The sequence below is a fragment of the Saccopteryx bilineata genome, chromosome 9 (genome assembly GCF_036850765.1).
Source record: "Saccopteryx bilineata isolate mSacBil1 chromosome 9, mSacBil1_pri_phased_curated, whole genome shotgun sequence".
NCBI lineage: Eukaryota > Metazoa > Chordata > Mammalia > Chiroptera > Emballonuridae > Saccopteryx > Saccopteryx bilineata.
In genome coordinates this window covers 72,772,697-72,789,415 of record NC_089498.1, presented here as the reverse complement: position 1 = coordinate 72,789,415, position 16,719 = coordinate 72,772,697, and the positions used below count along the sequence as shown (strand labels likewise).

Below are 16,719 nucleotides of genomic sequence, written 5' to 3'. Positions count from 1 at the left end.
AATATTAACTACTGTTCTCTGAGGGGGTCAAAGAAAAGTTGTTGCTTGTCAGATTGTCCAGCTTTTTCTTGTAAGGATAAGAGTGATAATTTACAAGCTCTTTACATGTCAGAGTTGAAAATTAAAGCCCAATGTGTGTTTAGGGATTCTATATATATTCTAATAGGTTTGCTTTATTTATTTTGTATATTAAAATATTTTATCTCAAAAGATACTATTGTTATTAGCATTTATATTAACTGAAACATTTATTGAGCACCTACTATGTGCCACATAGTGCTAGCGACACGGGATGAATAAAGCTTTATTCTTAATTTCAAGAAGCTTTGGTCTAGTATGTGAAGTAGAGATATCATCTTTTTTGTTCCTTCTCCAATTTTGATGGATAAACAACTCTGTGCTGAATGTCCCTGTTTAATAGGGACCACCTGGATTCTAGGACACAAGGGGATTTGGAGAGCTGGGATTTGGGGAGATGATTCCTATGCCTCTGTCATGCTACATGCACTTGCCCCATGTTGTCATTCTTAGTTCCCATGTCCTTGGCAGGGACTTCCAAACACTAACCACAATTTATCATTGTTTTTTATTTATATAGTTATAACCTGGGTTAGGGTGCCTTCTGCATCTGAGGAGGGGTCTGATGCAGAGGGTTGGGGCTGACAATACCCAGCCAGCAAGCCTCCAGGCTGAGGAAGTTGGGTGACAACCATACTAATATTCAAATGCATAAGGCTTTACAAAAACATCAGGGTTTGGACCTTGCAAAGCAATTGAGGATCCATTTCATTTAATCTGCATGGGAGGAGGTATCTCCTGTCATGCTTTACACCTGAGGAAACTAAACAGGGAGAGGTGCGCTCCAAACCACAACTAGAACCTCAGCCCCACCCAGGTTCTCAAAGTTGTCTAAGAATCACAGGGTTGCTTTTTAAATATGTAGGAAAAGCCCCCTCTTCAAGTTCTAATCCTGAAGGTTCGGACTGGGACTCGGGAATCAATAGTTTAACAAACACTCCTGGTGATACTTATCTTCGGGCAAGCTCAGACACAGTGCTACTTATTGATTTATTTACATAGCTAAGATTTATTGGGTCCCAGCTATGCTCTGTACAGTGGGGAGAGCATGACAAACACAACAGCCCCAGCCTTAAGGAACTAACAGCTGGCTGGCTGAGCAGACTGTCCACTCCCAGAGTCTGAATAGGTCTGCACCCCAGGTCTCTCCTAGGCAAGGTCCCTTCCTGCTGGGTGGGGCTGGCTTCTGCCAGAACACAGGGTTGGAGCCTGCTGGGCCTTCTTCCACTGTCTAACACTTGCTCAAGGCTGAGCTTGTGGTTCTTTGGAACTGGAGGCATCTTGTGAAACCAAGGTGTGCTTGGCACATAATGTTTCCGTAAATGCTACCCAACTGCAAATGCGCTTGTAGGTTAGAAAAGGACATGGGGGAGGGGGGCCCTTCTGTGTGGAGGAAAGCAGTTCAGGCCTACCAAGGGGCAGGGATTTACATTTCTTTAAAGGTAATTTTTCAGCGCAGACCTGACTGCGTGTGGAAGGGAGGCCAGGCAAGGATCCCTCTTAGAGTTGATGAGGAAAGCAGGGCCCAGGGAGCCTGAAGTGAGAGGTCCGGAGCTAATATCCAGATCTCCTGAGGGACTGCAGGCATGGACGTTGCAGGCAACACCTTTCCCTGAAATCAATGGAGTGATGTGTGCCTGTGAAGGGAAGAGCCAGCACCATCTGTCAGCTATGCTCTGGGTTCCAGCTTGTCCTGAACACTTCATTTTTCCAATGGAGAAGTCCAGCCTTCATGTTGGTGGCCCCTGTCCTCTGTCTTTCCCAGGAAAGCACTTACATATTTGAAGCAGAACCCTGCAGGCCTTGGTCTGGAGCTCACCTTCTTTGTTCCAGCAGCTCTAGGTACCTCCTAGTTTCCCCAAGGTGGCCCTCCAGATGGGCCCTGCCAGATAGGCCTGGGGTGCTCCCGGAGGTGAACTGGACAGCTGGGATGGCTGCACAGCCAGGCTAGGCTGAAACATCACAGCCAGTGAGGCTCCACTCCCCTTGGTAGTCACCAACAGCCACGGCCATTCCCTACCTTTTCCTCCTTGAGCCAGACATACCTCGGAGGCTTGAGGGACAGGGAAGGGCAGGGATACCAGGTGAGGTAGATAGAGCAAGGAAGCCACAATTCTGACCTGGGAGTTTGCAGGCAACAAGCCTGCTTTGTGTCAGAAATAAGACCTAGAGGGCCAGGGTGCCCAGAACGGGCGAACTAGATTGCCCTTTAGGCTCCTCCATGGGCTTTGTGTGTTTCTTCCCTACTAGGCTCAGGCCACGCCCGCCCCGAGTAAGGAGTCTCCCGGGGGAAGGGGGGGACCCCAGGCTGGGGAGGGGGGCGTGTATATGCTCTTAAAGCTTCACCCAGGGAGGTAGGGCGGGGCTGGGCGGCTACGAAGACCCAGCATATAAACACGGAGGCGCCGCTTTCAGGCCCGGCCAACCCACCATGCACGCCCACCGGCTCCCCTTCCTCCTCTGGCACGTCTGGTGGGCCCTGCTCCAGGCAGGTGCCTCAACAGTGGCCCCTAGGCCCCTGCGTGCGAGGGAGCAGCCCTCGTCGCCGTCTCCTCTCGCATATATGCTCAGCCTCTACCGCGACCCGCCCCGGGCGGACATCCTCCGCAGCCTGCAGGCGCAAGGTAGGCTGCCCAGCGCGCTGACCTCCCCGGGGCGTCTCGGGTCCCGCCGCACCGCCAGCCTCCGGAAGGGCGCTGGAGCGAGTGGTGGCTGAGGCTCCGCGCTGCGAACGCCGTGCTGGGAATGCCGCCGTTGAGGACGTACCGAGCTCCGAGAGCGCGTCCGCGGTCTGAGTCTGGGGGTGTCTGGCCTGGGGCGCAGTGTTGGTGGGTGGCGGGATCGTGGCGTCGGGGTGTGTCCCGGACGGAGACCTCTGGTTGCTTGTCCCGGTTTAGTGTGGGTAAAAGCACAGTGCTGTAAGTGGGAGCCTGGCTGTGCCACTTGTCATTTGTGCGGTTTGGTTAAATTACGTAATCTCGGGCGCTTCAGGTTGCGCACCTGTAGGATAGGAATAATAGTACTTCCCTTGTAAGTCTGTAGTGAGGGCTAGGTGACAAAGCACGCGCACGCACACACACACTGCTTAGCACAAAACCAGGCATAACAATAAATGGTCGTTAGTATTGCTACAATTATTTGTCTTGTCGTTTTTTTCTTCTGGCGAGTGAGGAGGGTAAATATGTACTGGGTCTGGCATTGAGAATGTCTCAGGATGAGAGCAGGCTTCGAAACTGGGCCTCAGGCATGTAACATCAGGTATTAGGTTTCAGGGATTATAGATGGGATATCCCCAAGCGGAGAATTGCGGCAAGTTTGTGTACGCAAGGCCAGGCTGGGGAGATGTCAGTGTCCCGGATAACACCGGGTTCAGGGCCTAGATGTGGAGGTGGTTTGAGATGAGGGGGAAGTCAGTGACCTTGGTGACCTGGGAGTTTCGCCCTCGAGGACGGGACCGAGTGTTCTGGGTACCGGGCGCGGCGGGCAAGTAGGTGTTGAGCATAGGGAACCCTTGCCCACGGGGTCCCCTTTGCCTCGCGCAATACACATCTTGGCGCCTGGGGTGTGAGTGGTCCCTGCGGCCCTGTGCCTCCTGCCGCTTGCCGGGGCTAGACGGCCCTCCCCGGGGCCGAGGCGAAATCCACATCTGATAATCTGATCTGACTGGCCACCCGCCGGCCCCTTGTGGTCTGTGGGTCGGGGCTCCTTGGTCCTTGGCCTGCCCAGTCTCGGGTCAGACAGCTGGTGACCCTCTCCAGAAGGGTCATCCCGGGACCAGCCAGACTAGGGACACTCTAGGAGCCGGGCAATTACTGGAGTGCTCTGCTCCTCTTCCAGAAAGCTGCTGGGGTTTGGGGGTGGGGCGGCTGGGCAAAGCGGAATGCTCTTTAAGAGTTCCTTCTATCAGAGAGTTCCCGAAGGTGGGAGGCTGGTGAGTTGGCAGTCTTGAGTCTTAGGCTGGGATTTGGTCCCTCAAACGGTGCTTCCTAATTTCCCAGGTGTCCCTGGCACTCCAGTGCATTTCTCTAGTTACCTCTTTTGTGAAACAGGAAAGGGCCTTTCATTTGTGTATGTATGGTATAATATACATAACAAGAATTGACCATTTTACCTATTTTAAGTGTACAATGGCATTAAGTACATTCACATTGTTGTGAATTGTTTTATTATTATTGATTGGCTGATTGATTCTAGAGAGATAGAGAGGAAGGGAAAGAGAGAGAAACATTCATTTGTTGTTCCACTTAGTCATGCATTCATTGGTTGCTTCTCATATCCAGGACGATGAGCTAACTCACTGAGCAACCGTCCAGGGCCTGCATTGGCTTTATTTTCTAAAGCAGTGAGAAGAGCCTGCCTGAAGAGAGACTGACCATAAGGCGGGTCCTAAACCTAAACCAGCTCTTTTTTCCCCTAAGTTTATTTGTAACCTGCACCAGGGTGTGGCTTGGAGCCTTACCACTTTGGCTTTGCATCTGCCTGACACTGTTCAACCACTTTCACATTGGACATTCAGTTTCCTCATCTGCAGAATGGTGATGAAGGTGGGGAAGATTTAAAAGAGACAATGTTTATGAAACACTTGGCATGAAGGCAGATTTATTGCATAAGTGGGAGATAGTTTTTTCTGGGGAGAGCATTCTCAGCTTTCATCAGGCAACAGTGACCCCCAAAAGATTAACACCCCTATTCTAAGACGAACCAGAGCCAGGTCAAAGAGAACCTATCAGCGCTGTGTCCTAGAGAGCCCTTGGCTGGGTGGGGGTCGTGGAGTCTCAGACTTTTCCAGCAGGAAGGACTAATGTCCCTGTCCGCCCTCCATACACACTGCCCATCCCGGTAACAAATGCTTTCGTTCCTCAGTCCAGGTCCCTCTGCCTTCATTTCTAACTTTGGGCCTTGGGCGAAGGTAGTGGCTGACTGGCTGTGTTGGTTGCATTTTGGTGGCTGTGCTAGATAAAGCACATTACACACGTTATCTCAGGAAATCAACCTCCTTGTCAGGTGGATACTGTCCTCACTTCCCCTGCACAAAGAGAGACAGTGAGGTCCAAAGAGGGCCTCCAATAGTAACCTGCCCAATGTTAAACAGCAGGTGGCAGAATCGGAACCATTGCTGGAGAGAGCCGGGCCTCTGCTCTTCACCCCTGAGCTGGAATGCCTTCCTGTAAAAGGCCATTTGTGGATACTTGAGATAATATGTTAACTCTGGGTGCATGTGGCCTGAAGTTGCTACATGTCCCACCTAATCCCCAGGTGGCCAGATGAGGCTCCAATGGGCAGTGGGTAATGTCACCCTCCTCCCCACACCTCTGGGGAGAGTTGCTAGTCAGGGACCGGTTATTGCCCCCTGCAGGTGCTAATGAGGAGGGAGGTGGAAATGAAGTGAATGGGAACAGCTAAGTCTGGGCTGGGAGACCTGCCAGAGGCTGAGCCCTGGAATTGCCGTGCTAATGCAGGCTGGATTTCCCAGAGAAAGTCACCAACTGTCTGACCCAACATGCTCTGGGAGACAATAAGAAAATAAACCGTGATGTGGTCTGTTCAGGAGGACCTAAATTGGAGATCATCACTGCCTCCAGGATCTATATGCAAAAGGGTTTCTGTTTTAATTTCTAATGAGTAACCCCTGGCTTTTATTGAGCAATAAACCCTCAAACCTCTCAGTTTCCCTGGTTCTGATAATGCAGAGATGGGTAAGGCATTCCCATTGCAAAGAAGAAGAAACTGGGCTGCAAAAGGTTGGAGGTCATTTTTAAGTGACTTGAAGATTTATAAATCCATGACATTCTCAGACATCAGACCAAATCAGTCCAGGACTAAAATAAATGGAATGTGCTTCCTGTTCCTTTTCATCCATTTTGAGCTTAGGTCCTGGGTGGGTGGAACAGGGCTGTGGTATCTGTGCGTGTGCATGCGCTTGCCAGTCTGCCCTAGGTGTGTGGATGACCTGAGGCCGGAGAGGGTGAGCACCCTGCAGGCAGAAAGGACAGACTCCTGGAAACTGTGAGGTCAGTGCAAAGTCAAGCTTAGAATGCCTTAAGAAACCTATTTGTAGCGTTGCCAAAACCTCCTGAAGTTTCTGCCTCCATCCTGAGGAACTATCCAGGAAGAGGGCAGGCAGTCTCTGGTTTCTGTTGCCTGTGCCCTGAGAGCTCCAAGCCTTTCCGTGATATGCACGCCAACTTCCCTGTGCCTGTGCAACAGGCCACCCTTTCCAGTGAGAAAACGAAGCCTGGGAAGGTGACGTGCTCCAGGGCCAGAGGGTGTGTTGGAAGCTCAGGGTTTAGGTGAAAAAGCTCAGGGCATGGCCTTATACTGTGTGTGCATGTGTGTGTGTGGAGGGGAGGGGAGATGAACTCATCCAGTTTTTACCAGTTGTTCTCTGGCTTCAGAGTGTCTTGAGGGGCAGTGGCAGAACAGTGATTTGAAGTCTGGGCAAATCCAAGTTTATTCTTGGCTCTGGCACCTTCCAAGAATGACACCTTGGACAGGTAATTTAATATCTCTGAGCCTCAATATTTCTCATCTCTAAAATCGGTTCAGAAACACTCCCAACTCATAAGGTCAAGGTAAGGATTAAGAGAAATGATTCATATAAGGAGAGAGCTCAGACATGAGCTATGGTTGTTATTACACCGACTGACACCGCAGAGGCTTCCACTCACCCTGCTTCCTTCCTGTTTTTCCCCACCCAGATGTGGAGGTGGATGGGCAGAACTGGACTTTTGCTTTTGACTTCTCCTTCCTGAGCCAAAAAGAGGATCTGGAGTGGGCTGAGCTCCGGCTGCAGCTGTCCAGCTCTGTGGACCTTCAGCCTGATGTCCCGCTCTCCATTGAGATTTTCCACCAGCCAAAGCAGGAGGCAGGTCAGGACCCATCTGACTGCCTGGAGCGTCTTCGGATGGACCTGTTCACTGTCACTCTGTCCCAGGTTACCTTTTCCTCAGGCACCATGGTCGTGGAGGTGACCAGGCCACTCTCCAAGTGGCTGAAGAACCCTAGGGAACTGGAAAAGCAGATGTCCAGTTTGACTAGAGAGTGTTGGCAGCGGCCTCCCACACCATCTGTCACCAATGTGCTCCTCCTGCTGTACTCCAACCTCTCTCCGGAGCAGAGGAGGCTTGGTGGCTCCACCTTGCTGTGGGAAGCCGAGAGCTCCTGGCGGGCCCAGGAGGGACAGCTCTTCCGGGAGAAGAGCAGCAGGCACCCTCGACATCACTTGCCAGACAGAAGCCAACTGTGTCGGAAGGTCAAGTTCCAGGTGGACTTCAACTTGATTGGATGGGGTGCCTGGATCATCTATCCCAAGCAGTACAATGCCTATCGCTGCGAGGGCGAGTGTCCTAACCCTGTTGGGGAGGAGTTCCATCCGACCAACCATGCATACATCCAGGTGTGCTACCAAGGCATGGGGGATGATGGGTAGTCTACGGGGGAGAAGTAGCTGCCTGCCAGATTAGGGGCACAGGACTCCAGCTTTGCTATTAAATGACTGTGTTCATTCCTGCACAGTTATTCAAGCACCTACCATGTGCCAGGTCCTAAAGATAGAGAAGTGACCAATGACAGCATTCTCAGAAAGCCTACCTGGAGTTATGCTCCCTTGGGTAGCCTTGAACACATTGCTTTCCTGGGACTTTTTCCTTGTCTTCCATAAAACTAGGGGTGGAGGATATAGACTAGAGAGATTCAACTCCTCCCCAACCCTGACATTCTAGGAAAGGAAGTTCGGAATTTGGAGTTTCGGGATAGAGAGGCATGGGTTTGATTCCTACTTATTAGCTGTGCAATATTGATCAATTCGCTTATTTTCTCTGAGCCTCAGTTTTTCCACCTGTAAAATGGGGGTAGCAGTGCCATATTTCATAGGGATGTGATAGGGTTAAATGAGATAATGTGTGTACTGCATGTTGGCAGATAATAGGCATGTTTGATGCTGTGTTATTACTAGAAAGCTGTGATTCACTGATGAAATGGGGGCCAGGTTTATGGGGCCATTGTTGACATAATACTGTTCCAGCCTCTGTACTTTTGCTGCCTAAAATAGGAATTGGACACCCATTTTTATGGAGTTAGATAAGACCCTATGCTACCACCAGGTAAAACTAATCAGCCTAAGTTCTGGAAGGTAGTGGAGGGAAAGGAATGGAAGGAGAATGAGAGAAGAAAGCAGAGAACAGAGACTAATGTAGTGGCCCTGATAATATAGGTGGCCCTGCCTGCTCTCAAAGATCATATGGGATCAAAGCATTTTTGTTTACTCCAAGAAGCCTAGACTGAGAATCCCTTGAACCTGTAGTGCATCCTGCATGCCACACCTCAGGCAGGGTCAGAGCATGTGCGCTGAGCCCATGCAAAGGAGGCACAGGTGGAGGCCAGCTCCCTAGAGAACCTGACCTGGGCAAAGGCCCTCATGACCCTCTCCCAGGCCCATGTCATTCCACCAACTCACCTATTGCATGATCAGGGGAATTACAGAGACCCAGATAGGCCCAGTGGCCAACTCTGACCTGAAAAAATGTCACTTTTCAGGGACACCACAGGGACAGGGCCCAGTTCCAGAATGCCAAGGGGGCCCTGGCCGGTTGGCTCAGTGGTAGTGTTGGCCCGGCATGTGGATGTCCCGGGTTCTATTCCTGGTCAGGGCACACAAGAGAAGTGACCATCTGCTTCTCCACCCAGCCACTCCCCCTTCTCTCCCTCTTCTCCTCCCACAGTCATGGTTTGATTAATTCAAGTGCATTGGCCCAGGTGCTGAGAATGGCTCTATGGAGCCTCTGCCTCAAGCACTAAAAATAGCTTGGTTGCAGGCATGGCCCAAGATGGACAGAGCATCTGCCCCAGACTGGGGTTGCTGGGTAGATCCTGTCAGGGCATATGTAGGAATCTATCTCCCTTCCTTACACTTGGAAAAGAAAAAAGAATACCAAGGGGTTGTTGCCTTTTTCTCCCATTGACTGGCCTTCTCTGAGCAAGAAAGCAAATCCCACAAGAATTTCCACGACTCTGTTCTGCCTCATATTTTTGGAACTACACCAGCAATTTACTTGGAATATTTTTAAAACTGGTATTCACTGTAGACTATAACAATGGGAGAATTGGCCCTGGCCGGTTGGCTCAGTGGTAGAGCATCGGCCTGGCGTGCAGGAGTCCTGGGTTCAATTCCCAGCCAGGGCACACAGGAGAAGCGCCCATCTGCTTCTCCACCCCTCCCCCTCTCCTTCCTCTCTGTCTCTCTCTTCTCCTCCTGCAGCCAAGGCTCCATTGGAGCAAAGTTGGCCCGGGCGCTGAGGATGGCTCTGTGGCCTCTGCCTCAGGCACTAGAATGGCTCTGGTTGCAACAGAGCGATGCCGCAGAGGGGCAGAGCATCGCCCCCTGGTGGGTGTGCCGGGTGGATCCCAGTTGGGCGTATGCGGGAGTCTGACTGCCTCCCCGTTTCCAACGTCAGAAAAATAAAAAAATAAAAAACACAAAAAAACAATAGGAGAATATATAAGTTAGCTACTGTTCTATTGAGATATAGCTTTTAGAATCTTATGTTTAAAAGATGCTTAAAGCCTGACCAGGTGGTGGTGCAGTGGATAGAGCATCTGGCTGGGATGCAGAGGACCCAGGTTTGAAAACCTGAGGTCGTCAGCTTGAGCGTGGGCTCATCCAGCTTGAGCATGGGCTCACCTGGCTTGAGCATGGGATCATAGACATGACCCCATGGTCGCTGGCTTGAGCCCAAAGGTTGCTGGCTTGAGCCCATGGTTTCTGGATGAGCAAGGGGTCACTTGCTCTGCTATAACTCCCCCCCTCCCAGTCAAGGCACATATGAGAAAGCAATCAATGAACAACTAAGGTGCTGCAATGAAGAACTGATGCCTCTCATCTCTTTCCCTTCCTGTCTGTCTGTCCCTATCTGTCCCTCTCTTAGTCTCTGTTTAAAAAAAAAGATACTTGAAAAAGAAAAAGTTACTCTAGAAGTTAAGAGTTGATGATGTATGGCAAGCCAATTGATTCCTTTATGAAAACAACTTCCTTCTATTTTTGCACCCAGAAACTCATTTAGACTCTTTTTATCATTTCACCCTTTGCCCACCAGTGACACTATTCTGACCTGACCACTGGGGAATGAACCTGCCCCCTCTGCTCCCTTTCAGAGTCTGCTGAAGCGGTACCAGCCCCACCGAGTCCCTTCCACCTGCTGTGCCCCGGTGAAGACCAGGCCGTTGAGCATGCTCTATGTGGACAACGGCAGAGTCCTTCTAGACCATCATAAAGACATGATTGTGGAAGAATGCGGGTGTCTCTGAGGAGCTGCTGGAGGGGTGCTGCATCTGCTGGTACCCTGGAAGGCTGGGAAGCTCCTGGAAGATACGATGACCGTCTGACCCAATGAGGGGAAATAAAGGGGAAAGCGGCTCTGTCTGCCAGACCTGCAGAGCGGGGCTGCCCTCCTGTCAGTGGAGGCCCTGTGGAGTCTGGCTGATGCAGAGGCTGCCAGAGGGGCAGGAAGCCTGCCCAGCAGCCTCGTGGGCTTCCCCCTTCACTGAGCAGATAGTGGGAGTAAAAGCACTAATGTAAGAGTTCTCTACCTGACTTTTTTAAACCTGTGAACCCCCAGAAATTGTACGCTAAAGTTGGGGCATATCTGCATTTTTGAGGTGGGACAAAGTTATGTATTCTGGAGAGGCCTTTGACACCCCCACTTCCAAAGGTTAAGCATCACTGTGTTAAGTTTAAAACTGAGTCGGTTCTCGGTGCCTCAGACTGGGTTACGGGCCCCTACCTACATCTTTCCAGCTGGCCAGTAGCAGTCTGGCCTTGTCCAGGCTCTGAAGAAGACCTCTGCTGAGGAGTTGTACCAAAAAAGCCACTGTATAGTCCCTTAGGTCGGCTGGTGCCTTTAAAGGGAGAGGCAGGAACTTTTTTAGAACTGGCCACCTTTGGACTACAGAAGCTGGAGCACTCAGACACCCTCCGGGTCAGTCCGCTTTGGCAGACACCATCTATTAAAGTTGGTGACAGTTCACCTCCATCTCTTAATGCGTGTTATTAATAAGCTTCCTATCCAGTAGGGGTAAAGGACATGCCCTGGCTGGCAGGAGTTGGATTCTGGTCATAGCTCAGCCACTGAGAAGCTGTGTGACCCTTACTCCTCTACTGAGTAATTCACAGCTCAGCCCGATCCTGTGACATGAAAGCAGGTAGACCCTGATGCATTCCTGTGAAGTGTCTGTTGGCAGGCTCAGGAGAGCCGTGCACTTTAAGCCAGACTGTCCTTTGAGCTTTATCCCCATCTCCCTATAAAGCCTGCTAAGCCCAGGCCCTGCCATCCCCTTCATCTATCTATTCTTTATCGGCTTTTGTTCCTCAGGTTCTAAGACTGGCTTAATTTCAGGTTTCTCATAGCAGCACAGCAAAAGGAACATGAGCTTTCTTGTAGGAATCTCTCCCACCAAACACACACCTTTGTCTTCTGGATGAAAAAACCCAAAAATGCAGTGGTTCTGTGTTTCTCTTATCAGCATTGCCAAAATGGACTAGATATAGTTTTTGTTTGGCAGAACAAAGGGGCCATTTTGTTGGGAATATTTAAATCTGCCCCTGCTTTTCCAGGAAGCTCCAGCCTTTGGAAAATTACCCCAATTATGTGAGGACCCTTGCTGAGTTTAGACTTGACTCAACTGCAACCTTGGTCGAGTCAGGGTAGTAATCCTGACTCAGGCAGGGGTTGGTGAGGCTAGAGCCAGGCTTGGGCCTGAGAAACCTCAATGCCCTGATTCAGCAACAAAGCTGATCCAGCTGCTCATTTCCTAGAGTGGAAACAGACCTCCCCTAACCGCAATTTAGGATCACAATGGGGTTCTGCATCTGATTCTACTTAGAAAACAGTGGGGCTGGGGAGGCCTTGTGAGGTCAGCTTTTGGCCCATCCTCTTTCCGAATGGGACCCTAGAGAGCCCTAGTGGCCGACCACACAGCCAGGAGTGGCAGGACCAAGAGCTGAGCTTGGTCTCTGGAGTCCCAGGGGCCTTGCCCTTATAGCTTCTAGAGGCCTTTGCTCTCCTAGCTTCAGATCAAGGCTGTAGGCCTTGGAACCAAACATGAATCCCAATTCCACTACCAAACTGAAATTTTGGGGAAAGAAAATCCCATCTGAGGGCTTTATTGCATCTTTACTAAGTACGTGCCTCATAGTTCTATGGCTGGGGCCAGGAAAACAAAAGGTCAAGCTATTTATGGCTATAGCTTGTGGGAGTATTCAGTTAGCAGTTCTGATTCAAAGAACAAGCCTCACTGACAACAAGGCATTGCCTCATCAAGCAGAATACACAGGCACAACGGAGCGAAGCTCCATGTTGCTGACTCCAGCTGAAAGCTCGGTCTGGTGCCAGCAGCAGGGGCATTCCGCTGCCTGCTCAGAGGCATCTGCGGTGGAGCCTAGCAACACAGCTCCACCAGAGGTCCCCAAACTTTTTACACAGGGGGCCAGTTCACTGTCCCTCAGACCGTTGGAGGGCCGCCACATACAGTGCTCCTCTCACTGACCACCAATGAAAGAGGTGCCCCTTCCGGGAGTGCGGCGGGGAGCCAGATAAATGGCCTCAGGGGGCCACATGCGGCCCGCGGGCTGTAGTTTGGGGACGCCTGGTGGACCCTGTGTGCTGGTGAACACTTGTAAGTCAGAGAAAATAACTGCCCCTGAAAACTGAGTCCTGCCCTAAACTGGGGGCCAGGAAGGGGCTTTTATAGAATAGGCAGAGGTATTTTAACTTGCTCCAAAGGCAAAGGTCTCCTATCATTTCTATAGCAGTGCCAAGTCAGTAGGTGGGTGGGGAAAATCAGATGCATTCCTCTCCTTGGCTGGGGACGCTGGCAGGCCTGGCAAGAGGTAGGAGTGGAGAAAAGGAAAGACGAGCAGAAACAGGACACACACAAGTTGGGAAGCACCTGTGACTCACACAACCCACTGTCTCGTTTCTCCATGTTGTAAAGCCTCCCCTTTTATCAGCAGCAAACCACTCACCCCTGTATCCTAAGTTGCATTTGAGGTTAAATTCTACTTGCTTTTGGGGCAAAATACAGGATGTATCAAAGTGTTTTAAAAATTACTAGGCCCCATCTTCCCTTAGATTCTTTAGTCCTGGAGGTTCCAACACCAAATGGTGGCTGCCTTTGGCAAGCCTGCTCCACTCTCAGACTTGCACTCTGGGGAAAAGGAGACCCACGGACAGCTGTGGTGTCAGGCCAACTGAGTTGTGTTTGAGTCCCTCACTTAATTCAAGGTACAAGGCACTGGGCTAAGTGCTTCCCACAATCTTACCTGAGCTTCAAACCACCCAAGAAAAACATTTATCTTAAGCCTATTTTAGAGAAGGGAATCGACTGAGAGTCCTTTTGGTGGGAAGGTGGCTCTTACACCGCGAGCTGGAACCCAGCCTGCTCCTCCAAAGCGAGTGCTAAACCTCTAGGCTGTTCCGACAGGAACACATCTCAAGTCTAGTCTCATTCTATGGATTCTCATTAACTGCATCTAAAACATGAAATGATAGAATTATTCTTGTTCTCAATACTAAGATGAGCCTCACTGGATTAACAATAGCAAATCATCTGATGCTCACACAGCATAGCCCAGTTTATTTTAAGACATCAGATCGGATGGATTTCTAGCAAATGCTCCCAAGAGGCAGAGGCAGCCCTCTTCAGGAAACGCTGCTGGGCTTCCTTAAGGCTGGCACCTAGTTTTCTTGTACACTCAGCCCAGCCTGTCCACCTTCTCCAAGCCCCTGAAGGGACACATCACCTCCTTGCAAATACAGGGCCAGATGGACAGTCAGTGCTCCCCAAGTGTCAAGAAGAACAGACACATGAAGTGGCCGACTGCCGTTACCCATCTCTCTCACCAGCCAAGAACCCCTGAGTGTGAAACCAACAGGATTTCACCTGAAATTTTAATATTTTTAAAAACTTTATTTTTATTGATTTCAGACAGAGAAGAAGGGAGAGAGAAAGAAAAACATCAATCTGTTTTCCACTTACTTATACATTCATTGGTTGGATCTTTTTTGATTCTTGTATGTGCCCTGACCAGAGACTGAACCTGTAACTTTGGTATATTGAGGAAATGCTCCAACCAAATGAGCTACCTGGCCAGGGCGTATCTAAAATTTTAAAAAATTAAAAAGAACACCAAGTTGATATTCAAGATTTTTATTGACTTAACTGTAACAGCAACCATTGGTGAGAATTCCCCCCCTAATTTCCAAACACCTGCTGGTTTGTTAGAACAGTTGGACAAAAAACAAAAACCCAAGACAAAGAAAACCCAACAGACTCTCAAACAACTGACCACAGAATCACCCAGGACTGCCTCGGGACTACACGGTGCCCTCTGCTGTCCACCCATGGCAGTGAGCACACTGGAGGCATCGGGACAGTCATCAAGGGGGAGGAAGGGAGGTCAAAGAAAGAACTGGCAGTCTCTGCTTTTCCACTCAGAACGAATAGAACTGGGCCGCTGGTGTCACTAAGACAGGGAAAGGCATTTCTTTTAATACATAAAATATTTTAAAGATGCTTAAAATGGACACCTGAATATGTGAGTGTCCACTGGGCTTTCCAAGCCACCTGCTTTAAGGTTTACCCCTGGGTAGCAGAAAGTCTCCTCACCTAGATGGAAAGAGATGGGCTCCACCTGCAGGTGGAGCAAAGGCACTGGCTCACAGTACTCAGGATTTGCATACACAGCAGGAGCAGGGTGGCTCACCTGCCCAACTCGCCCCTTATCTAGTGTTCCTCCCCCACTCTCCTGGTTTCAAGTAAAAAGCACCCTTGATTGGGGCTGGGGTTTTTGCCCCCACTCCCGCCTTTTAAGATGGAGAGAAAGAGATTTCAATGGGGCAAAAATGGATATTCTGTGCTTGAATCATGGAATTCTTTAAGTCTGAAGTACAGGAATTCTGGTTTTATACGCCGGCAAGAGCTGCCTTTGCAAACTGCAACACGGCCAAGTGATTATCAAGAATTGCAACATCTCAGCCAGCCTTCCACTCACAGAAAGGCGGCAGTCAGAGTTTAAATACCCCCAAAATGGTGTTTTTGTCTCGATAGTATTTTCCACTGGGCATCCACACAGTATGGGCTGCCAGGCAGTAGTTAAGCAAAGCGAAACCAGACCACCTGAACAAGGGCCTTGAAACTTCTAAGTCTAAGCTTTGCTAAAAGGTATCAAATTTCAGGGCCAGCCTGAAGAAATGTGAATTCTAGATGGTGAGATAGATGACATGAATGTTTGAAAAAATAAGTACATATCAATCATTCTTAGTCTTCAGTAAAAATTCCTGTGAGCTAGCTTCAAGGAAACTTCAATGCTGGACTGGAATATCCTTACTAGAACACAAAATGCCCCTGGGGGACAAGCATTCTAAACAGCTGGGACCCCCTTGTCTCAAAGTATGATTTCATCTTGTATTAAAAGCTGAGAGGTAAAGAACTTGGGCGTGGGGAGGGTAGTATGTGTGGTAACTACGCCCCCTTCAAGTCTAGACAGAAACTACCCTCCCAAAGAAACAATGCTTCTTTAAAACAAACACTGCTCTCTCCCAGAGGTCATGGGTGGGTGACTGGGTTTCACAGATTAATAAATAGCCACCCAAATGCTTGTAGTCCAGAACCCTGCCAAGAAGGGAAAGTTCTGACCCAAATAAAGGCATTGGGCTCCCCCTTTAAAGGGAAATGCAAAGGGCTAAGGGCCCTGGCTAAAGCAGCCAAAATGCCTGGTGCCCCACTGAGGATCCAAGATGGGGAGAATGGAACGGTTGTTCCTGGGATATTGCTGCCAACACAACGAGCCCCTTACACCTGCAGCCTTGATTCAAAACAGGTGCTCAATACCTACTGGCTAAATGACGGACAGACGCTGAGGGTGAAGCCCACAAAACCTGGCAGGCTGAATTCTAGTGGAAATGTTGGAACTGGGAAGGTAAGTTCTAAGAATCCTAAAGAGCTGGTAACCCAAACAACAAACATAAAACACCATCTATGTTGATTCCATCTTAGAATCAGGAGGAAAAACAAAATTCATTTGAAAGTGCTTGCTTTAAAGATGAGTTTCTTACTTCTGGAAGAAATACCTTTTCTTATGGCTGCCTCAGAGTAGTTCAAGTCTACTCTAAAGCAAGGAGGGCTACAGATAAGAAAATGCTGGTAAAAGGCAGAGTGTAAATCCATACAAGAATCTGCATCTTTGAGATGTCTGAAATCTCTAAAAACCTGGTTGGGTATGGGTACCACAAACACAAAGCAGACACGCACTAAAGATGTGCTCAACTGACAAGCCTCACCTAAGCTTCCCAAGGGTAAAGACAGGACTGGTTCTCTTTTAAAAACCCATTTCCATCAGGAAGCCCAGGGCTAGGTGGCACACAGAGTTAATTTGTACATTGGACTTAAAGGAACAATCAAGCACAGACATTTCTAATTCCAAGATGTTCCCTACTTTGACAAGTAGCTTGATGGGTGATGCTTGACCCAAGTCTGTTTCAGCTAGTGTAGCTGAAGACCAGATGTCAAGCATCAACCCTGGGAGACCTGGTCCAGATGCTGTCATCTATTTCACCCTGAATCTGAACTCTAAAGCAAGCAAGCAGG

The 16,719-nt window shown here is 49.6% G+C and overlaps 1 protein-coding gene across 1 annotated transcript; it reads left to right on the top strand.

Moving 5' to 3' along the window:
* Positions 1 to 2,509: 2,509 nt before the first annotated feature.
* NODAL (nodal growth differentiation factor) lies at positions 2,510 to 10,832 on the top strand. The gene is made up of 3 exons (XM_066242991.1): positions 2,510 to 2,702; positions 6,777 to 7,474; positions 10,228 to 10,832. The coding sequence occupies exons 1-3, from the start codon at positions 2,510 to 2,512 to the stop codon at positions 10,378 to 10,380; spliced, it is 1,044 nt and encodes a 347-aa protein (XP_066099088.1). The 3' UTR covers positions 10,381 to 10,832.
* Positions 10,833 to 16,719: the final 5,887 nt, after the last annotated feature.

Coding starts and splice junctions, on each gene's coding strand:
- NODAL (XM_066242991.1), top strand. CDS start 2,510: ATGCACGCCCACCGGCTCCCCTTCCTCCTCTGGCACGTCTGGTGGGCC. Junction 2,703..6,776: donor CCGCAGCCTGCAGGCGCAAG/GTAGGCTGCCCA, acceptor TTCCCCACCCAG/ATGTGGAGGTGGATGGGCAG. Junction 7,475..10,227: donor CCAACCATGCATACATCCAG/GTGTGCTACCAA, acceptor GCTCCCTTTCAG/AGTCTGCTGAAGCGGTACCA.